General features: G+C 40.9%; 1 protein-coding gene across 3 annotated transcripts; it reads left to right on the top strand.

Annotated features, from left to right (window-relative positions):
* The first annotated feature begins 203 nt into the window (after positions 1 to 203).
* parga (poly (ADP-ribose) glycohydrolase a) lies at positions 204 to 25,417 on the top strand. 3 transcript variants are annotated; one of them, XM_070915892.1, is made up of 18 exons: positions 204 to 320; positions 966 to 1,031; positions 1,295 to 1,966; positions 2,149 to 2,251; positions 3,053 to 3,175; positions 3,295 to 3,375; positions 4,688 to 4,762; positions 8,519 to 8,611; positions 9,826 to 9,980; positions 13,316 to 13,395; positions 13,510 to 13,570; positions 14,843 to 14,918; positions 17,166 to 17,313; positions 20,807 to 20,885; positions 21,017 to 21,125; positions 21,715 to 21,820; positions 23,152 to 23,280; positions 24,113 to 25,417. In XM_070915892.1, the coding sequence occupies exons 2-18, from the start codon at positions 1,003 to 1,005 to the stop codon at positions 24,292 to 24,294; spliced, it is 2,301 nt and encodes a 766-aa protein (XP_070771993.1). In that variant the 5' UTR covers positions 204 to 320; positions 966 to 1,002; the 3' UTR covers positions 24,295 to 25,417. The 3 variants fall into 3 exon arrangements, with proteins under 3 accessions (XP_070771993.1, XP_070771992.1, XP_070771994.1); XM_070915891.1 differs by having other exon boundaries at positions 205 to 320; positions 969 to 1,031; XM_070915893.1 differs by having other exon boundaries at positions 291 to 312; positions 969 to 1,031.
* The last annotated feature ends 503 nt before the right edge of the window (positions 25,418 to 25,920 follow it).

The following is a 25,920-nucleotide window of genomic DNA, read 5'->3' as shown; positions in this document are numbered from 1 at the left end:
ACTTGGTTACTTTTCTCTATTTATGACTATTCATGCCTCTCGAACCGTTGCACGACAGCAAACTCCTTTTCGACCCAGTTACTAGGATACCAACTTATGATCCCGCCTCTTTTCCCAAGACAAATGTTTTGATTGGTCCCGAATTTCCTGCCGTCAAGATGCAGCAGTTGCCTGCAACAACGAAGTGAAAGTAAACCAACACCCGGACGATGACACTGGGAGTGATATGTGATCTGGGGAGAAAGAGTTGTATATGGAAATAAATTAATAATTATGTAATACATCTAACTCAGAAGTCTTAAACAAAGAGGGGTATGCTTGTAAGTTGTATTTCTTCGTTTTAATGGAGACAGCACTGCTAGCTTGATCAGGTTGACTTACGTTAGTGCTATCTACAATAATCGGAGCTAGCGAATAATAGCTAATGTTTTCATTTTTAGCAAATCAAAGCTATGTTAGCTCAAGATGACTTGTTTTTTTTGTCCAGCAAAATGTGTTCGCATCAAGATAGTAAGCTCCTAACCAAATCCCTCGGAAAAAAACTGTAGTGCCACTATTATCCGAGTAACTATTTTTACCGTGAAGATAATGCCAAAAGTATAAGGTTGGTGAGGGTTAGTTAGCTAGCTCACTGTAGCTTTGCCAGCAGCAGCTTTTCTAAGCGATGTCCTGGCTGCCGAGCTTGTGCTCGCTTGTATAAAATGACGGAAACGGAAAATGAAACTTTCGGCAAGAGGCTGAATCGAAAGCTAAGACCACAAGTCACACCGGAGAGCTGCCCAGCCTCATGAGAAAGTGAACCTAACAAAGTCCAATAAGACCTCTCTAAGTTGTACTGACTGTCCTGAGTGGAGCGTCCGTCCAAGACCAGAAACCAGGATGTAGCTATATTGTAACTTTTTTTGGCATGTAAATGATCAATAATGTCGCAGCTTTTCAACGTGTGAATGTTTTTCTTTCTCAAGCAGCTATTGTTGGTTGATCTTGTCTGAACTGTCAAAGATGGATGAAGTGATGGATTCTCAAAGAAGGTAAAGCAGTCAAGTTAGCATTAGGATTTTGTGTGCTTAAGCTTTTTGTTCATGTACTGGACACATTTTTGTGCTTTGCATGATTTGTTCTAAGTATGTTTCTAATTAAGGAATATGCAGGTATAATCTACATGTTAACAAGGATGTAAAGTGCACTTTGTGAAAAGGGAAGATTCATGATTGTGATCATGAGGGCACACTTTGTAGATTCAGCCAGCTGACGAGGCCTTCTCTCACTTTGTTCTCCTTCTGTCCTGCTGCAGTGTGACTGCTGAGGTCGAGCCAGAAGATGTGAAGAATGATGCTCCAAAAACAGACTTAACAGAGGGAAAAGATGAACTCCTTTGTGAACCAGAAAAGCATGACGCTACAAAAGACTGCGTGCTAACAGAGAACACACAAGATGACGCCGCATCTCAGAAGTCGATGGACTGTGGGCCTGCAGGAGGGCTGGATGAATCTGTCCTTGCAGGTAGCAGAAGTGACAGCGCTCAAACGCACTGTTCTAATGGGCAGAAATCTAAGAGGCCCGGTTCACCTGGTCCTCTCCCTGTTAAAACAACCTGTGTTGCTGCACACTCTCCAAATCCAAAACTCACCCTCTGTCTTAGCAATAGTCCCATGAAGGGTGTCAGTACGCCCAGTGATGTGGAGATGCTGAGTCCAGACAGCCCCCTCTGTAAAACCATACTCGCCAACAGCTCTGTGGACAAGGATCACGATGGCAGCGCTTGTGCAGAGGACTCTGGCTTTGCGAAGGCTCAGGTAGCGGAATCGCAGCAGCTTGTCAACGACTCTGATTCTGGATGTTCGGCCAAAGAAAGAGTCCCCCCGGTTGCCATGGGAACTGCGGATGCTGAGATAGCAGAGTGCAGTGGCCCATCTGATATGAGCCAGGACTTAATTGTAATCCAATCAGGAGCAATTTTCGAAAGGTACTTGTGGACATTTTCACTTCTCTGTATCACTTTTTGTCTTTTATGGTTAGTGAATCACCTTTCCTGTTGTGTCCTTGCTCCACTTTGCTCACACTCTCCTTCAGTAATAGTTGTGGTGTACTGACCTGTTCTGTTTTTGTTCTGTTTACCGTTTCATTCACATTGCACAACATGGACAGAGGATGGCTGGGGACACCCATAGATGAGCTGAACAGAATGCCCCAGTGTGCCCCCCCTCTTTCTCACCTGAAAGTAGTGCCTAACCACACTGTCACAGTCAGGGTGAGTAAACAGCCACTTGTTCTCTGTGTGTTCTTTGTATGTGGTATTTTGTGAAGAATACTGCAGTCATTAAAATGATGTGCATACATATGTGACTGGGTATTTCGTGATGGGTCTACACTTGGTGTTTTAATAAGAGAGAGCAAGATAGGGAGGAGTGGGAGAGAGAATGTAAAGAAGGCTGTTTAGATACAGACAGTGGGAATGAGGAAAAGGGAGACAGTTCTGGGCAGAGTGAAACCATCCTCCACAAACCCCTCAGGGCCTCTTGTCACTAAAGCTCCTATCAGACTGTGTCCTCCTCTGCTGGTCCCACAGGAACACAGTCAGTGCTGCTGTGTAGCTACTATTTGCTCTACCCATCAACTAACCACTGCCACCCTAGATAGACTCTCCGCATCACTTCGTAAATCACAAGAATACTGGATTTTTTAAATTACTCTTAAGAAAATCACATCTTGACATTAAAATCAGGACAGCTGTCAGTTGTTTAGTCAGCCAGCAAAGGAACATATGACTTTTAGTAAATTAAGTTTCAAGCTTGTATGTCCATTGTCTATGTATTCAGTTTTAAGATAAGACATTAGACATATATAGCAATCTCTTAATTTATTTTGGTTAGAAGCAATGAGCCAAAGTGACTGACTTCTTAATTTCACAACATCTACCATACCATGTCCTAATTTTCTCAAGTTTTTAAAAGCCAACTATTGCATCTTTTTGTTAAGCCAAAACAAGCAGTTGTCTCAGTCATTTCTAAAGACATTTCCTTGTCCCTGCTATTTTGTTTCCCTGTTACAGACAGATCTCCTCAGAGAGGGAGAGCTCCCTGTCTCGTACCCCTCCAAGTTCAAAGATGCATGGGATGATGTGTCCGTGAAGATGCCCTGCTCTGAGAAGAATCTGTTCCCTATGGAGACTGAGGTATGCTAGTGCATCACAGCTTTGCAAGCTTTTCAAAACATGCCACTGTACTTCAACAAGCTTAGTTGTTGTAGGAACATTGTAGTAAAAGTCATATGTGTTTTGGTTGTGTCATGTAGGATGGAGGTGGTGTCCAAAGTCGATGGGAGCTGATCCGCACTGCCTTGCAGGGGGGGTTCAAGAGTTCTCTGGATGTGAGGGTAAGACAACTGTGCTGGGTTGGAACATAGTCTGAGTCCTTACTAAGACGGATACATCTTTAAACATCTTTTTACTTGACTTGCATCTGTAGCTGGTTGTCTTCTTCTCCCTCCTGTTTATGTCAGCAAACAACAAAATTGGGCATTACATCCATCATCTGGTAAGGAGAGGGAGAGACACAGTTTACTCTGCTCGGTCTCAGCAGTTCAAACCTCTGTTCTGGCACCTCCTACTCTCCATGATCACTTATATTGTGTTTCAGTAGAGCTGAACACACTGTAAGTTTGTACATAAGTGACCTGAACATTAACATGTCCGAGCCGTCACATGTCATCATTTTGGCAAAAAGTTTTGTTTTTCCTGTCCACAGACGTGAGATGTCAGAGCATTTTTTTAAAACATTGTTTTTGGGTGTAATAAAAGGCAGCTTAGTGTGGATGGAAGGTGAAAACTGAGGACAAGATGAATTTTCAAATTAAGCTTTCAGATTTTGACATTGTAAAAAATTTGGAAAGTTGGCCATTTGGCCTTTGACACTGGAGAACTTCTGCTCATACGTTATTCCAGTTGAACTGTCACAGCAGTTTCAAATATACAAAACCTATTCCATAAACAACCACATGGTGGCAGAGTTTACAAAAAATATAGCTTTCCTTTATTTAGTACAAGGCAAATGTACAAAACAAGACGGGGAATAAATATACAAAAATGAAGGATGGAATTCAGTCAACAGTGGTGGAAATGGTGCTACAACATAGTCAAATACAAACAAACAATAGAGGTACCATTATTCTGAAATTCAAGTGATATAAAAGATACTTTTTAAAATAACACGGCAAACAAAAATGAGAAACAATCAGGTAAACAGACAAAGAGCACAAAAGAGCAAAGTAAGAGACATTAAGAAAGATATCGATTTTATAAAATTTGTTTGCCTTTCTATTCATTTTTTCCCTATATTTTAGCGACTTAAAGTAGTTGGCAAAATTATATATGAACACAGTGAAAGACTGAGTACTGCCTTTTAACTTACAAGTATGTATATGATATTTGATAATAACAACTGATTATGAATATCAGACCAAAACAAATTAGTGTAACATTTAAATAATAAATGGCCAATGGTTTCAGCCTCTGATGAACAAAAGATGCAAGGATCTACTTAAGATTTAAATCTTTATGTCCACATCATGAATTCTGTGATCCTAAATATTTTTGTGCATTGAAATTATTGTTAATCTGCTGGTATATAGTTTTATGTATTGAAAACAAACATGTCTTCTATAAATAACTCCTAATTCTCCTCTTTAGGATGCAATATTGAGATACAACATAGCCCATGCAAAGAAATGGGACTTCACTGCCCTGAACCTTCTTTGCACAGAGGTAAGCTGTTCAAAACATCACTGTTACCTGATTGTTATATCCTTGTACAAAAGAAGCAGGAAGAAGCCTACTGACCATGCTGTATTGCCAAAACACGTCTTAGGCATGCTTCTTTGCTGAATATTAAGCATATGCTCTTTGAATCCTGCTTTTATTCTAATTTCTTAATTTGCTGTTTAACAGGCTTTCATATTTGTAATTTAAGAGAATTGACATATAAGTAAACACCTCATCAGTGTGAACATTGCCATGTTAAACATAGCTGTGTTTATTTAACTCACCATGATTCATTATGTCTTTAAAATGTACCTTAATGAAGAACAAAGCTGAGTTGTTATCGCAAGGGGAGCTTGCTCTGTGTGGCTGCAAGCCCATCAGTGTGTGTCGTCCCCTCCCAGCACCCGAGAGTCTCACAGCAGCAAATAGGCATCATACAGTTAGGACAGATGAGCACAGAGCATGGCGGCAGCAGCTGTTGCAGGTGAACCAGGGGAATGTCTTTCTTTTTTCTGTCTCCCTCCTTTTCTTTCATCACTTCTTATTCTCTGTTTAGACAGTTAGGGGCTGTAATTACATGCCTGAAACTTCTTCCCACATGGGATTAATATTTACCTGTCTTTCATTGTTATAAGATTACTTATTAGAACTGTTTTAGAAACATAGATTCCCGAGTAAAGAATCAGCTGTAATTCCCTCCCGAAATCCTGTAGACACAGCAGTTGTACTACTGCCTGTCAACTGGCAGTGTATTTACTTTGAAGTGAGCCTACATATACGCCATATTACCACCAAAAGTGGCCCGAAAAGGTTTTTTGGTTGCCTACATTTAGTAAAGTCTGTAGCTTATTATCAAATTCTCTCTGGGTGAGTTCATGTCTTTAAGAGTAAGAGCCATTAGGAACAAGATCATTATTCTAGTGGAGCTCCTACAAATAAGTGGGAACATTTGATACTTGTTACAGTCCAGTCAGATTGATATTTGAACCTGGTGTCCGTCCCTTCTCATCATTGATTACTCAGCTAAAGATTTTTTTTCCTCTTTGAAATAATTTCTCAGAGTAAAGCAGAGTGCTCGGTAGATCAATAGCTGCCGGAGCCTTTTTATAGCTTAATCCAATTTAATTAAAAGGTCCCATTAAATCTGTAAGGATGCTGAGTAAAGCCAGCAAGAAACTCGCCCTTCCACGACTCTGTTGCGTCAGCGGCTCCAGTCACTGTCCTGAGCAACCCTATTCTTTAATTTATTTAACAATAGAGGGGGGTACTCGCAGGAGAAGGACAAGTCAAGGTTTGAATATCAGAAGTTAATAAAACTGAAAATGTTATAGTATGTGCAGCAATTGGCAAAAGTGATACAGGAATGTCAATAGATACATATGCACAGATACAAAATCCCTACTGGTTGTCACTGCTGCCTGTCAGTTACATTTCTATCAGTTGATGGATGCAGGACGAGGGAGCATTCAGAGCTTCATGACAACACATTGAGCATGAATGATCAACAGCTGCCATTCCACAGCAGACATGCACCATCCTGAGTGATTTATCTTTCACACACAGACTAATGCAGTGAAATTGTTTGGCCTATTCTTTGGGCAACACAATTGATTAGCAAATGACAGAGTAAATTGTACTGCTTCTTTGCTCATTCCTTTTTTTTTTTTTTTTAATATTACTCCTCTTTTGCAGTAGTTTGTGGCACGTTTTAATTCTAACTGTTGTACTCTCCTCAGCCAAGACCACCTAATTAAATCTGGAGCAACATTTATGCAGCACTGGGGTAATTGTCAAGAGGTACATTGCTCCTGTGTCAGTGATTGACACTCCGCTCAACGTGTAATAGCCATAGGGGGGGAAAAAACAGTTATCCAAATTAGGGCTTGTCTGTAAATTGTCTTAGAGTTTCTCCCTTGCCGAATGAAACTGTCACTGTGTCACTTTCTGATGAATGTTGGAGGGCTGAGCAGGAAAGCAGTCCAGGAGTAAGTACAGCTGAGGTTCCAATAGTACACGAACGTTCAGCAACACACTTTATCCCTCTCACTTTTGTGCTTTGTCGCTTGTTTTATTTCTCTCTCTCACACAAAAAATATTGAAATATCAGAGTTTGACACCAAATGCATTTAAAACATTCTTATAAGACCTCTAAAGGATGTGAAGTCGAGAGTTGTATAGGTTGAGCTGCCAGGAAATTAAAATAACCAGAATGGATGGAAGATCAGACTTTAATCGATCATTAGCCTGTGCAGCAGTAAATCTGGACTGTCCTGCTGGAACTCAGTCTGTCATATGTATTGATGTGAAAGGTATAGTTTGTGTGTGCAGCCTAACCTGTATGTTACTGCTGTGAAAAGGCTGGGGGATCATCTTTCTGCCCTCATCCTGCCGCATCACCAACTACCATCTATTAGTCCCACAGGAGCACTTTATGATGTCTGCCAGCTCATTACTTCTGACAGCATTTAGTCAGACCTGCTCTGCAGCCATATAAATGCCCCCGGCCAAATCGCCCACCAAAGACTTCCTGTTGAAAATCAAGCCACCCTGCCACTCTCTCCACAATTGGTTGTTTGCATTTGCTCCAGAAGGTCCATTTAATCAGCGCAAGCTCCCCTGCTCACCTTGATAGAATAAGGCAAGTGATTGATGACAGTGACGTTTGAAGCCAATACACTCATAAGTGATTGCGTTGTAAATCTGGGTCTATGATGGAATAACTGGGTGTTTATTTTAGAGGGAGTTGCAGATGGATGCTGAGGTAAGCTATAGGCTGAAGTATGGATACCTCGGTCATGGCAGGCTCGCTCCCAGATTGATGGTAGTTTCTTCTGAAACAGGTTCTGTGTAGTGAGTAGCTCTGCAGCGTTTCTGTTTCTGAACTGTTGGGATTATTGATATCTGAGGAGTGTGAGTTCACCCTAAAACAACAATAAACCTCCATTACCTTCACTGACACTGACTTTTCTTGATGGATATGAGAGAGCTGCGCATCTTTCCTTAGATATTGGTTACTGGTATTGGGTTATGACCCCAGACGCACTGTCAAACAGTTATTAGACCATTTAAACCTTTCATCAAGTAGTTGACTGCTCCTCATATTTTTCAAAGCCATTCTGTCTCTTTGTCTTAACAAGACAATTATAAACCCTAAAAGGAATTATTGCAGTTATTGAAAAGGAAATTGCATGTTGAGCTTTCACATTTCGTCACGTTTCCAGTTGAAACAGAATAGTGGAAATAGAGGTAATGTGGGCATGAACTGCTGAAAGGAAGGTTCAAGATCTGGTGAGAAAATGTGAGAAACAAAAACAAAATTGAAATGTATTAATTGAACACACTTTCTGATATTCATATATGATTAACTAACGAGATGAAAATAAAAATAATACATTTTGTATTATCTCACTTTTGTTTCTTGTTGATGTTTTTATTATTTGTTTGTCTCACTTTGGTTATCTGTTTTCTTTAAAAGAAAAAGGGGGAACTGCCATATAAGAGCGAGATGTAAACAGTTGGAGTCGTCTCTATTCTCTCAGAAACAGAATTGTCAAAAAACAAAACTGAAAAAAAAGATTATATATTTTGGTTGGAAAAATCAGTGGTGTTACAAACCGATATGTCACTTCAGATCTAATCAGTCACTCTGACTGCTGGCTCTGAGTAACTGCCTGCATAACTAGGCAGTCAGCTCCATAGAGATAGCCCATTTAACAATACTCTTGTCTGTATGTCTCTTTTTTCCCCTGTTCTCTCCAGTTTCTTGAGCATTGCGAGATGCAACACCTGTTTGAAGTCATACTACCAGCTATGGTTGAACTAGCACTCAGTGCTCCTCGCCTGTGCACAATGGTAAGCACAGTTTACTGTTTTTGAATATGTACACAGCGTATGTTTAGGGGGGTTTGTGGGTGTTTGTGTTAGGAAATCAAGCTCTAGCAACACAGTGGGTTGTGGGTTTAAGAAGTCAAGAGATCAGCAGTGGCAATGTATATAGGAGGGAGGATGTAAGTGTGTGTGCAGTCAGCAGAGAGGAGAGGCAAAGGGTTAAATGGTGGATGTTATACAAGATCAGCTCATGAGCTACAACTGCGAGATAATGAATGCCCCTTTTTGGTCCATATCAAGAACTGCTTCATTAGAAAAAGAGGGCTGAGAGAGGAGAGGTCCGTCTCATGTCCAGTCATCCGTCTGATGTGATATGCTTAGGAAATTTAAAATTCAGTCTATTCCTTTTGGACTTCCACGCTAGCCGTTTCTCCTCTGAGCAAATATATTTTGATATCACTCCCATCAAATCTCAGAGGCCCTTGCTTTTATTCACAGTAAATGTAGCTGATCCATGTCACAGATCTTTTAAATGTCATCCCCATTTGTCTTCATTTTTGTTCTCTGTCATCAATTATAGCAATGCAAGAGTTCCAAGATTGGTATTTTTGTAATTCAGTTATGTATTTCAGAGTCCTCCGTTTTAATTTAATGAAGTTAATTCAACTCCCACTCTAGGCAGGATGGGAAACCCCCTCTAGTCTAGGCAGAACGTCAAGGATGCTCAGGTTTATCTAAAGGAGGGAATTTCTGTTACAGATTTCACCTCAGAAGCATTTGTAGCGGTCGGATAATGAAGCTTTCTGACTCTCCGTTTTGTTTTGCAGTATTAAGCGTCAAGGCTAATGTTTATATGTGTGTTATTAGTGCTGGTATTGATCTGCCAACTGGGCAGCCTTGGGAGGCTCTTTAGCCCTAATCAGTGAAGATGGATGGGCCCGTGTGTCTGACTGGACGAACCTGGGGTAGAGCAAGAAAACCAGGATCTTAATTACTACCACCCATTTACCTAATGGAACTCTCCTTGTCTCTTCTGCTTGCTAGATTGCTAAACTAATTATCTGCCCCCATTCGCCCTCAGACCTACAGTACTGCACCCACGTAACCTTGTGTGTCTCTTCTGCATCTCTCTGTGTCTCTACGTTTCCCATTCTGATCTGCAGTCCCTCAGTCTTTGTCTCTTTGCTTTGACTCCACACCTTTTCTCTGTTTTGATTTTTCTCTCTCTCTCTTTCTAGCCAATTCCCCTACTGAAGTCAAGGATGAACCATTCCCTGACTCTGTCTCAGGAGCAAATAGCCTGTCTTCTGGCCAACGCCTTCTTCTGCACGTTCCCCCGACGCAACTCCCGCAAGTCAGAGTACTGCAATTATCCTGAGATCAACTTCTACAGGTAAAGGCCCCCCAGACCTTGCAGAAAACTGGAGGTACACAAAACAATAATCAGTAGCTCACGAGGGTAATTGAGTGAGCTGCAGTCGTTAGTATTTTATTCACAAAATGAGATTTGCCCCTTGAGTCTTTCCTGAGTCCCTTTCTAAGCCATTACTTTAAGCAGGAGACTGAGTAGATCTTAGACTCAGATATTGATCCTGACTTAGCCTCATTGGTCTATACGCTTCGAGAAGAAGCTTGCTATGCTGTCGGACGGGAGCATGATTGGACTCATTGGCGTCATTATACTTTTTCTCTGGCCCAGGTTTTATTGGCCTAATAACAGGGTCAGGTTCTCTCACAATATTTTCAGTAGTGTCCTCTCCAGTAATTGAGCATCAAATGCATTCAAAGATGTGTATTTCATGATTGATTGCAACCACTGAGTTTAGTGATCCTGCCATTCAGAGGAAAGTAAACTGATTTCCATAAGGGGGCACTACTGCCTTGAAAACCCCTAGTAGATGAATTCTGTTTTTACTCAGCTTCTACTCATTTAAGTTAGTGTCCAGTAAGTTTACACACAGTCACATTCACGCTTATTTGTCAGCTTGAATGCAGTGGGTCATAACAAATTGAACTGATTGGATCTGACAGTTCTTCTTTATCTTATTTGTTTTATTGTCAAAGAGCACATGTATGTTTTTTTTTTTGTATAATGGTAAGATTACATTGCATGCCGTAGCTGCCCCTGTCACCTTATAGACTTGGGGATTGGACTGTGGGCAGAGAATCTGTTTTTGTTTGTCTTTTTTAGTGTGGGAAGGAGTTTCGAGTAGGAGTGTTAAATTGGTGTTCTCTGTTTCTACCTACTTGGAACCAGTGGTCTGTTAAGAAAGCCTGGGTTGGCTAATTGAAACAAATTGTTTTGATAGGCTGTTTTAAAGTGCACACCTGTCTGTGTGTCTCATAATCTTGAGGTGTCACGTTATTTGGAACGGAGGAAAGTGATGCATAAATGCGGTCAGGCCTATACTTGTATCTAAAGTACACAACCTCTGCTCTGCTGGTGTAATGCGTGCAGACGGCAGCAGAAGGTGTGGCAGTACTGCACTTGGGTTGTCTGTTATCACAGTTTTCTGGAATCTGTCTTTGTTAATGAGGTCCAACTCTGTTGGAGAAAGCCCTAATTGTTGCAATTTGTCCTGTTTTGTCATTTCTCCTCAAGACATTTGATATGGTGACTTTCAGTAGACGTCTAACTGAGTTTGGTGGACATTTTTTGGACACTAACATCTTCATGAATTTTGTCACAGCTGACAATGGTTAGAAAGTTGAGATGTTGTATGTGGGTGAGGTGGGGTTGGAGTTACAATGAGATTTTGTTACCAGCTCTATTACCGTATTTATGGACTGTACGCACCTCAGTACACACTGGACATAATCCAGGCCGCAACTCAATTACCCTGTATTACTTTAAGGCAGCGTCTCCTCATTGGTGATACGTGTAATAACTTCCGGTGTTGTTGCCTGACATACTGGAGATGTCTGTTTGGTAATACCTTATTAGGATAGTGCTTACATTGTCTGCAGAACATGAAAAGTGGGTTTAGTACCATATAATTTTGATATTCCCTGCAATCTGTATGGGCCCTAACTGCTATCCAGAAACTAATTAGCCATCTGCTCTCCCTTGGGGGTCGAGCAGTATTATTTTATGGATCCCAGGAATGGTCATATTGGATATGTGATTTGGTCCACATTCATACTTCGACTCCCTCATTTTATCTCAACCTTAATCGGGCTCTCCATATCAGTCATCTGTGTGGGTGCGGGATATCTGCCTTCACATCAAACGTTAGTGAAAGGCAAAGTGAAGAGGCCTCTGTAATAATGTAAGCATTGATTCCAGTTGCAGGGCTGGCCGTTTCAGACCCATGCCAGCACTTGGTTGCAGGCACTTGGCTCTGCCTTCACTCTCAGCATTTCTGCCGGCAGCGAAATACAGGAAAGGGCAAGAGGGAAAAAAAGTCTTGGTGTTTCTGAGAAGATGAGACAAGACAAGACAACCAGTGCAGTCTAAAATGGGCCCTGGATCGTTACTGGCCCTCCCTCTCCCCCTGTAATTGAGGGAGTGTCCGTCACTTTGCTTATCGTCTACAGTAGCGCTCTGTCTTGGACAAGCAGAGTAGCAAGCAATCTGCTGATTGCTGTTTTGGCAGAACTGTCAAGGTTTGTCCTCTGTTAAATGATGGATAGATTTGAGGGGGAAGGAAAGAAGGCAGACGTATCTCTTTAGCTTGTGTTTTCCTCTGTTTGAGAAGAAAATGACATGGGAAACCTGTTTAGCAGGTTAGTCAACAATAAAAGCTCATTACTGAGAAATAAATCGGTTTTTTTTGTTTCTGAACTGAGCGACCACAAGATCCTCATTGGCAAGAAAATAGTCTAATTGATAATGGTAAAACTGTCAGAAACGTTGTCTATTGGTGCACTTTATGTAGTAGGTAAGGTTATTTTGGATAAGAACCAAATAATAAATGTGAAAATTGCTGCAATATATTTTGTGACTAAATCCTTCTGTCCTCAGCAAGGTATGATTTGTGTCTATGCTGGAAATCTCACTGCCTCTGTGTTTCACTTACACCATCTCATAGGCAGGTTGTCCTCCAGAGTACATTCTGCCAAATTGACACTGACTAAGGGAATTGGGGTGGGGAGGGTTAACGGAGCATGAGTAAGGCACTGTGCAAGGAATGCAAATAGTGGGGAAAAACGCATTTGAAATGCAGGAATTGCCTTTAATGAATTTGTTTTTTTTCTCACTTTAAGTGTATTACCTTTTTCATTTCATTTGTCCCCTCTGTTTTTATTTCTTTAGCGGTCTGGGCATTAAGCAGTGGGAGGGAAACATGAATGCTGAACTGTGATTAGTCATCAGCTTAGGTCGCATTTAATGGAGGGAGAGCACCAGTATGAGGTGATTTAAGCTCTCTCTCTCTCTCTCTCTCTCTCCCTCCCTCCATCCATCCACCCTCGTTTTTATGGTAACTCTGAAGAACTGAAACATGGCCTCAGGCAGTGCCATTGTATGAAGAATGGAGGTAGATGGGAGAGACATCATGCCAGTTTAAAAGCTTGACCTCACTCATGACATGCTGTAGCATGGTTGTCCAGTGAGCTATAGATAATGACTGAAGTGAAACATTAATGTCTCTCATCTGCTAAAACACATTACATTTTATTTAACATCGCAAGGCTGTACTTTCACTTTCACATGTACTGTTTAACAAAGTCCGGACCCTACAAAAATGACTTGTGTGAACTCAAATTCCCATTTGCTTTCTGTTTCAGGTTATTTGAAGGTTCTTCACCAAGAAAGATTGAGAAATTGAAAACTCTGCTGTGCTACTTCAGGAGAGTTACACAGACCAGTAAGCATTAAAAATATCCCACATGATGTCGCAGCAACTGTTTCTCTGTAATGCTCTCCATGTTTTTCAGTTGAACATTTTTTGATTCTGTTTTTTTTTTCTCCTCGTTTCAAGAGCCCAAGGGTCTTGTTACATTCACAAGACAAATAGTGAACAATCCTCCAAACTGGGAAAGGTATTACTCTCTATTCTACTACGTTATGAATTAAGTTATTTAATGACCTGAATTTAAAATAAACGTGCTATGCTTTTGGTCAGTAAATATTATTTTCATATACATTGATACTAATTTTTATCAAAATGTGAATTTGTGTTGATGTTGTCTGAGTGGGGTAGGGACCACTCAAACAACGACACATCAGAGTTGCTTTGTTATTAATGTGCACAGCCCATCGTCATCATCCATTCCTACCATGAAACATAATGATGGCAGCATCATGCTGTTGGTTAAGCAGGCGGGATTGTGAGACTGAATGGTGTGAAATACATTAATTGTTGTGGAAAGACCAGAGGTTGACATGGCAGTTTTATTCCAGCAGGAAGTCCTTCAGTGTCCCAGATAAAGCTCAGACTTAAATCACAAATGCTCCCCATCCAGTCTCACAAAGCTTCAATAACCCTGCCAGAAAGAATGTGAGTGAAATTTATATGTGCAGAATATATCCAAGGAGATCGAAGAAGTTGACGCTGTTGCTCCAAAGAATGTTCCTACAAAGTAATGACTGGAAAAGTTTCAGGAGATTAATTTCAACATCATGCATCATCTTGTTTTCAAGGGGGTCCTCAGAAACAAAAACATGGAGATTAACAGACGTTGTAACAAAAAATGAATACATAAATAATAGTAATGATAATAAAAACACAGAACAATCCATATAGTAAAATCAAATAGAACATACACGTAAGGGCTCTCCCACAATCCCAAACCACACACATCTGAAAATTAAGGTAAATACAATCAAAAACAAGAACCAAGTACATGTGAGGTAAGAAAGCAAAGAAGTCATGAAAAGAAGTAATTGATCTGCGTGAGTTAGGCAAATTATTCCAGTCTGATGATGCTCTAAACTTAAACGCAAATGAAATATGTATTCATTTATTTCATTCAAATAACTCTAGAGCTTTGGATTAGTTTACTGGCAGTATAGTTCCCCTCAGAGTACTAATTCTCCTCACATGTCTTTCACTACATTTTGTTAAACATGTTGTGGCTTCACCCCTACAATGAAATTTGCATGTTGTGTTAATACAGTTAAATACTCTTTGGTGAAAGCAGCTATACTTCTTCAGTGATCTTATGAATCATTTTGACTTCAGGAGAGTTACACAGACCATTAAGCATTAAAAATATCCCACATGATGTTGCAGCAACTGTTACGCTGTAATGCTCTCCATGTACTCTTTGGTGAAAGAATAACTTAAAGTTTTCCCATCTTTTTCTGTCAAGTTCCCAGACTCAGCTGACGCGCCTACATATCACCTGTGAGGGGACGATTGAGGATGATGGATATGGGATGTTGCAGGTAGGCAGGTTACAGTTTTGCATCTAATGCCAAGTAGAACTAGTTGCTCAACCTGGCATAATAATAATAAATAGGAATATCCTTTTTGTAATAGTGGCACCATAAACTCAGTTTCAAAATTGCTGTTGGCTCAGAGTGTCAGATTTGATGTAGCATGCCTGTTTTGCACTTCCTGCTGTGGTCAAACCTGACGAACATGACTGTGACCATCACCATGCCTTCCTTTTAGCTTTCAAAAAGTCAAAGAGACTCTACTGCTTGTCTGAATAGTTGTCCACTACCTGCAGAAAATCAAAACCAGGTGTATGATTTTTTTTTTGCATATCTAGGAAGGTTATTGACTCTATGTCTGCATTGATTCACCCCATCTCCTCACTCCCCTCTGTGTTCCAAGGATGCCTGGTGCATTTATTACTCTGGCTGACAGCTGATGTATACACTTGAGTAGCTCAGAGAGGCAAGGGTGGGGGAGAAGACCCTGGGGTGGGGGATGAGGGAGAAAGAGGCACATGGAGGAAAAGATGACGAGGGTGAGCCATCTCACTGGGGCGACCCAGTGGGCCAGGAGTCCTGCAGGTGGATTGATGGCTACCTCAGCAGGCTGGGCACCGGCTGTGTGCTGGGTTTCGATAGGGCAGAGTGGGCTGTCATTCTGTCAGGAGGTGAGATTGAAGGGTGAGGGGGGTGAGGTTAGGGGTGAACCAGTGAAGGAGGTGAGGAGTTGAGCGACTGGTTACACAACATACACACAGGCACATACAAACACACTCACTGTCACACAGAGATAGCTGTGGGCCAGTGAGCACAACCCTCACCCCTGACAGACCGTTTAAATAGCAGCATTGTGATTGAATGGGCTGTCCTCTTATCCATGCCACAAACACAAGGAGTCGGCTTACATGGCATGAAGCTGTAGTATCACATAAAAGTATTCCCTACATTGAAACAGGAGTCCCAGAAATAACCACAAGCAGCTATACTTATTCACTGATCTCATGAATCAATTTGGCTTTGAATCTCAGTGCATTAATTAATGTTTTATATTCTGAACTTTAGGACACTGATTAACAAAACTACAGCCAAGACCAAGTCTACAGTGCTAGTGGCTCTATGAGGACTCCACTGCTGTGAGCACAGTGGTGCTTTGCTAAATGCTAACATTGGCATGTTAACATGCTCTCAATGACAGTGCTAGCATGCTGATGTTAAGCAGGTATAAAGTTGACCATGTTATCCATCTTAGATCAGCATGTCAGCATGCTAACATTTGCTAATTAGCAAAAAGCCCAAATACAGCTGAGGCTGATGGGAATGTCATTCGTTTTGCAGGTTTTTGATCATAAACCAAAGAATAGGACAAATTGCAATTTTGAACTGAGGATGTCGCTAGATGAAATGTCAGGGGATCACTTAAGTGACTACAATTTATCATGATGGGGGGAAGATTGTCTCAGTGCCATGAATGTCTGTACAAAATCTGGTGCCAGTCCATCCAGCAAATGTCCAGTTATTTCACAGAATATGTGAATACTTTGACTTGCTGGTGGCGCTAGAGGAAAAGTTAAGGGATCACTGAAGTCTGTAGGATTCAACCTTTGGGGACCATGAATATGTTGGACATTTCATGAAAATCTATTCCAAGGTTGTTGTGATATTTCAGTCAGGACCAAATTGATTGACTTACCACCCTCACAGGGAATGCCAATAGTTTTATCACATATTTAAAGATGCAGGACATATGTATGTACTTGTTCATGCAGGTTTTGTATTACTGCTCTGCTCACCATTAATTGTAGATTTTACTGGTGTTTGAACTATCTCTTTAGACTTCATGTACGATGTTTTGCTACAATTTCCTGATTTGATTATTTACAAGCAGGAAACAGTGCAATGATCCTTCGACATTTATCTCTATTAAATGACCACAGTGGGTGACAGATAATGGAGACACTAATAGAGTCATTTGTTCAAATAATGGCAGAGATGGTGGCTAAACCTCACAGTTCTTCTCAACTGCATTGAATGAGCAGGACAAAAGGCAATATAATTAACATTGTTGAATCAAATTGTTGTGAGTATATGGCCTAGCTATTCTCATTCTAACTTGCACACCTTGTACAACTTGAGTTTGTCAAATGGGTCCCAGTCCATTTTGGGACAACTTAAAATGATGAAAGAGGACATAACTCCTGGGAACTGAGGGACTGTGCCATTTTGGTTAACGCTTACGTTCGTTTATTTCACAAGGTGGACTTTGCAAACAGGCTAGTAGGTGGAGGAGTTACAGGACATGGACTGGTCCAGGAAGAGATCAGGTTCCTCATCAACCCTGAACTCATTGTCTCTCGCCTCTTTACTGAAGCTTTGGAATACAATGAGTGCCTCATCATCACAGGTATGTAGACACACACAGCCTCCAGGTTCCTCCTTTGTAAGGCATTAAGTAATGGACCTCTTGAACACTTTTACTTTGTTTTATCCAGAGCTGCATGTTTCAAATATGCGTCTTTCATTTGACTCAGTCTGTTCCTTACTCCTTACTCCCTCCAGACAGACAGCAGGTTCTATAATAATGTAAGTAATAACACAAGTGTGGGACAAGTTCAAACCGAAGGGTGTTTTTATCACGATGCTCAGCCTCCTCAGGAAAGCCTAAGTGATCTGGCGTGTGATGTAGAGTGTCTGGTTTGGCAATTCATGTTTGTGTGTCTTTATCAGGCCGTGACGTCTAGCACACACTGGGGCTGATTGTAACTATGTATGAAACAGATGGGTTGAGAGTCAGCACCTCCTTTCAGTCTGAGGCTGTGAATTGCCCCCATTGGGTTAGGAGCAAGTTGCTGCCCCAAGTCAAAGGTTGTGAGTATCTTGGGGTCTTGTTCAGTAGTGAGGTTAAGATGGAGCGCCAGCAGAGTTTCAGGCATTATACCAAACTGTTGTGGTAAAAAGGGATCTGAGCCTGAAGGCCCTCGCTTTATCTAGCGCCAATCGTGGTGTATGTGAATAAAAGTTAGTTCCCATACGCATTGTACATATACTATATAATTACAAGCAATAAGTATATACTAATGCAATCTATACAGAACTAATAGGCCCAGATATGTGGTGCTACCACACTGAATAGTCTGAATGTAATGCACCTTCACGCCATGTGGTGTATTGGACATTGACTTGATATTGCTTGGTATTATTGTTGGCTTTCCTCTTTCTCCTATAGAAACCACACATGCCTTTCTAGTTTTACACTTAACGTTGGCTAAACTAGTGTTGTTTTTCTTCTCTGAGTTATTTTCTCTTGTTCATTGAGCTCTGTGTGTTTATTGGGCTCCATTCATTTTTTCCCCCCTGTCCTTCCATCCAGTCCGAAGGTAAATCTATTGCATTGATTCACTTGGGACTGCCCAGTTATCCTTCATTTCTCTCCAGCAGAATTGCTCTATTTTTCAACCTCCAACTCACTCTGCTTCGGTCAAACTGTCCAAATGTTCTGCCCTCTCGTTCGCCTCCTCTGGCCATCCTACCTTTTTTCCTGCCTCACAGCTGTACCTCGCCCACCTCCGGTCAAAGTAAGGGCAAGCACAGATTAAAATCATGGAGGCAAGCACTTAATACTGGTAGCCTATGTGCAATTACTGCCAAATGACATGAACAGCTGTATGGTTTAATTCAGTCAAATACATATACATACATGTTGATTCAAGATTATTTTCATCATTTTGGTTTGTAGTGTCATTGGACACGCATGGAGACGTTTTATCTCATTGCCCCCTCAAGTGATGAATTAGTCAATTGATTTATGCCCACATCATATTTATTTTATTGCCCCTTTATCTAGTTAGGTTGTCAAAACAAATATTTAACATCCACTTGTCCTGTTGTGGTGCCTGTATTTCACTGGAGCATAAAAATGAGCCTTCACATTTGCCTTTGATGACACAAGAGGCATCATTATCCGGTGTGATAAATCCATCTGTTTGACATGAGGGCATGTATTATAACTTAGCTGTGCGCTCAGAAACTCAAATATAAATGGTGCTCCCAAATGTCTGCACTTGATTGATTCTGTTGGTGGAGTCTTATTTGAACTTGTGCCTAATAAGAGAGACACATGGGCAAACAAAATATGAAGAGACTAGTAGTTTGTACCATCAGTACCCTCTATCTACTATACATTGCTTGTTGCTTACAGGCTGGTTGTAACAGCAGAGTAAAGAAAAGAAAGAGCACAAAAAAAACCACACAACCAGTTCTGTTCAGTCAATGTTAAAATCGACGTCTGTCTGGTTTGGTACCTTCTTCTCAGCAAACCAAGCATTGTCTGTCTTGTATGGCGTCGTGTTGTCTTCTTCGAAACGCCCACCTCTTCCAAGTCACCTTCAGTGGTTCGTTACTGTCCCCCTCCCTGCCTCCTATCATTCTGCCTCCCTCCTTCTTTCCCTCCTCCTCCTCCTCTCCACTTAACTTTATTACATTTGGACAGAAAGGAATTTATAGCCCAACTAAGGTCATTGCTCCTCTAATGGAATGGGCCAGTTGCGCCATAGATTCATTAAAACCTTGCAGAATATTCCTTGCACGCACGCAGTGTTTTCTCTTTCAGTCTAGTCTCTGTTTTTAGACTTTTCATATATGTCTCTCTTCCGCTGTCTTAGGTTTTCTTTTCTGTCTAGTTGATCATATTTCTTTGTCTTTCGAGGTGTCCTAACATGGGTCTTCCAGTGCACTTAGAATTTATACGTCACATCAGTTTTTGTCCATAGGCGTTTTCAGATCGGAAAGGCAGAGGGCCACGATGTAATCTAGTGATGGAAGTCTGTATGCCAGGAGGCTGTCATGAGTGTTTACCAGGATAGATAGGATCAAGGTGAAGGAGGAGGAGGACGGCTCTGTTGATGGAGAAAGTGATATGGGTAGCCTGTTGTATATGACGTTAGGAGTCGCTTGTACTTTATTTGACCGACTGGACTTGAGATGGTGCAAGGTGTTTAAAATAAATGTTCTTTTTGTTCACTCAGCCAAGGCTTTACTCTACATAGAAACATAATTCTCATTTTTGTACTTCCATTATTGGTTTATGACTTGGCTGCAGTACTGGCCATTAGCTTAAGTCATACTTTGTCATAGAAAGGCACAAAAGAATCATCATTCACGATTAGACTTCAAGTTTGTTTTACATTGCTCGAAGTGTACATGCTCGAAATTGAATTAAGTCAATTATGAGTAGTAAAGCAGTGTTTAATTGCTGATTTTCAAGACAAAAATTCAAAGAATCTCATTTAGCATTGCTTTTATCTTTTCTGGTTATTGTGAACTTACACAAACTACAAAACTCTGCCAGTATATACAGTAGAACCTCAAAGGCTGTGTTAATCACATGTTTAAGTCCTGGTCGGGAGGAGTACCTAATACATAATATATGGAGCTAGGCATCATTTTCAGAATAGAGCGCAACTGTATTTATAAAGACGAATGATGACGTCTTTTCGCGCTCTCACCCCTGAGCGGATACAAGTACACATTATAAAAAAGGCTAACGTCTTGGTAACAGAGGTGTGTTACTCTGTCAGTAAATAAATTAATATTTCATGTTATGCAAGCATTTTGTAAATGTGGCCAAAGACAGCTTCTTCTGTTTAGACCATTTCTTCCTATTACGTCTGAAAGCTTTTCATTTCAAACCCCAAAGCGGATTACTTATTAAATCAATGGCCTTTATTTATGACAATCCAATACAAGCTGATACTGTGTACTCACATGGGGAGCATAGAAAGCACTAAATTTGATTTAAGAAATAAGGCGCTGAAACAGATTTAGGCCCACTGTGTGCTCTGACTGCTGAATACTGAATAATTTCATTTTTTTTCTTGACTTTCTTTCTTGTTCTGCAGGCACTGAACAGTACAGTAAATACTCTGGCTATGCCGAGAGTTACAAATGGAAGGACGGCTACAAGGATGAGACTCCCAGGTATGTGTTCCTCACATAGTACTATTTAATATTTTGTTTTGATATTTTAAACCAAAAATATCTAATCCAGTTCTGGATGTGACAAGTTATTGTCAGTCCCTTTTCTCTCATTGCTTTTCTGTCATTTCCAGGGATGACTGGCAGAGACGATGTACAGAGATTGTGGCCATTGATGCTCTCCGGTTCAGGCACTTCCTAGAACAGTTTCTCCCTGAAAAGATGATCAGAGAACTCAACAAGGTGCGAGAGAGATGTCCTCATCTGTGTTTGTGCAGTGATTGAGAAAATGTAGTTGGCTTACATACACACATTCTTTATCAGATGTGTCCTTGGTTATTGTCAATAACCAATAAGGCTGTGCCCAAGATGTGCCCTTGTCAATAACCAAGGGCACATCTGTCATGTGACGGACAGGATAACGCTGGACATTATGATGTCTTTGACTAAAAGCTCATGAAGATGAATTCTGACATATTTTGAGGTATCACCTAAGGCTCGGTGATCTGTAACACCATTGAATATAGCTCAGGGATACCGGCAGCTTATCTGACCACAACTACTACAACACTTATAGATATTAATGGTACTGTCATTTAGTACTGTCATTTTTTCTGTCTAGGGATAAGGCAAAATGTTATGCACTTGTGTGCACTTACAAAGGCTTTATTGTGCTTTTGGATGTCCAGCCCACATGAAACCCACTGAACTGAAAACACTGCCGTATGACTCTCAAAATGGCACACTTGAAGTTCGAATATACTGTGCAAATGAATCATAAAAAAGTTTCTCTTGTGTTTTTTTCCGCCTACTCCCTGTGCATTCATCCCAGGCACACTGTGGATTCTTTAGAAGTAACGCCAACAGGAAGCACCTCTCTGCAATAGCCACAGGCAACTGGGGTTGTGGAGCTTTTGGTGGAGACACCCGACTCAAAGGTATCACTGGCTGAATTACAAACATTCATCCAAATGGGGGGAAGGAGAAGACTGTGTATGACAACAAGTGTGAAGAAATCAATGGGTTTTTTTTACACACAAGCGCTGAAATGGTACTATTGATATAGGTTAGCAAATACATTATATTGTTTAAACTTTTAACTCAGCAGGAGGTAAATATCAGTAGCTCAGACAGGATCACCCATTCACCTGCACTGCTTGTCGCAGCCATTGAAGCTCCTGCTGAAGAACATTCAGCGTTCCTGCTTTCGGACTGTACGGCACAGTCACAGATTCCGGTCTCTCTCAAACCCCTCTATTCAATTAGTAGCTCTCCCAGGGTGTCACTCACCCGTTGCTTCCCTCCCTTTATTGATCAGCTGACACACAGTTATGTTTTCCATTAAAAGGGCAATTGATTACAGGGAAGGGATGCTATAAATCCTGGCTGATACAGGTCTCTGTGGGCTTATAAAACATCACTCTTCATAAGCAGGGGGCTCTTACTGTCCACTCGAATACACCCAACAGGAAAATTTGACCAGTTCTGTTTCTGGTCAATGTATGAACAACGTTATATTTGTTCATACTTATCATACTATAAGTTACTAAAGGAGCTTACTCTGTGTTACGCCTAGATTCATGGAGACTGCAAAAAAACACATCTCATAAAATGTCCTGTTTTATGAATGTAGATTGGAGTAACGTGTATGTTTGTGTACAGTTTTGTTTAGAGCTGAAGCTGTTAATTTCCTCTGCAGCACACTATGAATAGATCCAGTGGCCAAAGTCCCTCTGGGTGATATTAGCTTCCGGGGACCCCCGCCCATTAGCCCTGGAATTAGCATAGGTGGTATTTTTAGAAGGCAATAACTGTATTTTACATTGTAGTCCCAGAGCTGACTTGAGATGTGGTAGTTACATAAGACTGAACTGTTATGTTGTCGTAAAGATTACAGACCTTTCGCAAATGATGGTTCGTTTTGTGTGTTTATTAATCTGGAATCAATATCCATTCCGTTAAATATTTAACAGTCTTAAGACCTAATTTGCGAGGGCGAAAAGATTGAGTGCTGTTGATGAGGCTCTGCTGCCAGTGGTGGATTATTTACTCTTCTGATACAAATTGCCCCTGTCACTTGTGTTCTTTTCTGCCCGAAGCCGTACCTTAACCAGCTTATTGACCAATTACTTAGTTTCCTCAGCTTATTTTCAGTGGTCAATTACACATTTATGATTTTGTTCTGAAACTGAAGGATACTAATGATGCTAATACGGTATGTTATTGCTGCTTGAATTTCCCTTTAGCGTTCTACTTCTCTATTTTTCAGCGCTGATTCAGCTCATGGCTGCAGCAGAGGCTGGGAGGGACGTGGCGTACTTCACATTTGGAGATGCTCAGCTCATGAGAGATGTTCATGAAATACACACTTTCCTCACCGAGAGACAAGTCACCGTCGGTAAGACTCGCACACACCCAACCAAATAGTTTTAGTATTTTTGTTTTCCGGGACTTTCTGGCCACGCTGCAGTCACGCAGTTATTATCCTGTCAGACCTGCCTCGGTTGAGCTCTGACAGTAAATTACATAATGAGCAGGAATGGTGATGATATCAGCCGCTGTTGGGATTGTGGGGCTCTTGAGGCTCGTACAGCACACAGAGGTTGTCCTTGTTGGCGTCATTACAGGGACAGTATGCATAAATAACAGAATGCAGTCCATCTGTATGTTAAGTTATTCCACCTTATGGGCCATCCCCGTTCCTCAGCTCATCCATTCAGCCTCAGCTGCAGAGTGGATTACTGCCTGAACTGACCCCAGCCTCTCCCCTCCCCCTCTTTTCATTTTTCTTCCACTGACATTTATTGAAGCCTTTCAGAGAAATTCCCCTCCAGCCATCCATTTCCTAAAGTGTAGCTACAGAGAAAAAGCTCACGGCTTGTGTGTGTGTGTGTGTGTGTGTGTGTGTGTGTGTGTGTGTGTGTGTGTGTGTGTGTGTGTGTGTGTGTGTGTGTGTGTGTGTGTGTGTGTGTGTGTGTGTGTGTGTGTGATTTATAAATGAGGCCGAACACGCTTTAATTTGTCTTAGTTTTTTTTTTTTCTGTTACAGTTTCTGTCTCTTGTTCTTTGACTCTCAACCCGTTTGCCCTGTTTGTCTACTTCTCTCAAATCCTGTTTTATCTCCCTCCATATATCTTCCTTCTCTTGACCCCTGCACCGTCCCCTCCCTCTGTCTCTCTTCCTCTCTTTATCTTCCCCTCTCCTCACCCCCCCCTCGTTTTCCCTCCCAGGGAGGCTTTACAGCCTTTTGAACCAGTACTCCAGTTTGCTGTGTAAGAATTGCCGCATGACTCGACCTGATGTCAGCCTCTACAGTTTCATCTATGAGAAAGTCTCTTCCCCTGCGACCACCGACACCCTGGACTCTGCCAAGGATTCTGGGATGTCCCCTGTAACATCGGACTCCCATTAACACGGGCAGAGCTGCAACTTAACCTCCATCCCACTGTCTCTACGTGTAAAAGAGACTCCAGGTTCAGAAAGCCTCAGTGTGCTCTCAGCCTTGTGCATACAATAACTTTCTCTCTCTCACACACACACACACACACACACACACACACACTCACACTCACACACTCCCTTTAAGTTTGTGATCCCAACACACAAACTACCAAAACACAGTTTTGCCTTTCTCGTTGGTGGCATCATAGGAGCCTTGTAGTGTGTCACCGAATGTGGTGAAATGTTTCAGAGACTTATAGCAATAGTAAATCCTGGTTGCTGTTAGGCCTTTCTCTAGTCTAAATGTGATGTGGAATTCTTTTGTTTTTACACGCTAATTACAAATATGGCCAAATATTCATCATATGCATGGTTGTGGACACATTTCGTTATTGATAATCCAGGACATGATAATCCTCCATAGTTATCTTGTCCCTATATTGTGTTTGCTACTTGTTTGGATGAGTTGTCTTCTCTATTTACCATACCCAGGCAGTGGTGAGGTTCCTGAATGCAGAGAGATGATGAGATGCCATACTGTAGTCTATGCATGGGTAAAATTTATTTATCAAATATTCTACAATTATATGCTGCTCTTTTATATCCTCTAGGATGCCGATGTTCAACACGCATATTGTCCTTGAGGCGTATTTTAATATGAGTCAAAACTATCCATAAAACGGTCACTGCTATGAGAATCGTCTCAGATGAAACAGATACAAGTAATTTATGGGTCATTCTTATTTCTTAGACTGTTGATTCTATTCTGAATAATTTAATCATTTTCAAATAGATTCACTACAAAGCACAGTATCGCTACTGTATATACAAATAAAGGGGGGAGCAGGTAAAGAAAGAATTGCACGCAAAGTATTATTTTTGTTAATGTTTTTACTCAACATTTACTTTGGGGCTGTGGTTATGTTTTTTTTTAATTATTTACTGTATTTTCTGATAAACAGTGTGGGTTCTATTTAATAATGGGTTTATAGATAGATTAAAGGCTGTAAATGTATTGCATAGTACTGTACTTAAGGTTTTTCGGTTGTACTCTTTTTATTATAATTTCTTAATTAAAGTATATCCTGTTAAAATGGTATTTCTCTGCTCAAATTGCTGCCTAATGACCAAAGGATCAGTATAATACAAGCAAAACCCTAGCAAAATCATTTCAGTTAACGCACACATTTTAATGTTAACCAAACATTATGCAGTTTGTAGTATGTATGTAGTTTCTTTACATCTGGGTAAAATAATCATTCATAGATCATGCAGAAGTAATAGATTTTGCCTTCATCAGGGAGAATTAATTTCTTTTCTATACGTGTGTTTGTAGCCGTGCTTTGGCACCACAGATTTGTCACTTAATTTCTTGAAATCATACATTATTTAATCATTTGAAATGTGATTGATTTTTGTAATAGCACGTGTACCGAGGGCTTTCAGACAAATTTGATTCTGCCTCCAAACATGCTTTATTAGATGAATTAGGGTTCCTAAATAACCTCATGACGTGGACTTCCATAAATGGTGTGTAGGCTTGGCTGTGGTAAGTGGATTACACATTATCTGCTTCTCCCGCTCTTTGTACTGAGCT

Source organism: Enoplosus armatus, chromosome 12 (genome assembly GCF_043641665.1).
Source record: "Enoplosus armatus isolate fEnoArm2 chromosome 12, fEnoArm2.hap1, whole genome shotgun sequence".
Taxonomy (NCBI): domain Eukaryota; kingdom Metazoa; phylum Chordata; class Actinopteri; order Centrarchiformes; family Enoplosidae; genus Enoplosus; species Enoplosus armatus.
Note: the sequence above shows the minus strand (reverse complement) of the source record. Positions and strands in the feature narration are given on the sequence as shown.

Coding starts and splice junctions, on each gene's coding strand:
- parga (XM_070915892.1), top strand. CDS start 1,003: ATGGATGAAGTGATGGATTCTCAAAGAAG. Junction 13,396..13,509: donor CAGGAGAGTTACACAGACCA/GTAAGCATTAAA, acceptor CCTCGTTTCAAG/AGCCCAAGGGTCTTGTTACA. Junction 21,821..23,151: donor TGGAGACACCCGACTCAAAG/GTATCACTGGCT, acceptor TCTATTTTTCAG/CGCTGATTCAGCTCATGGCT.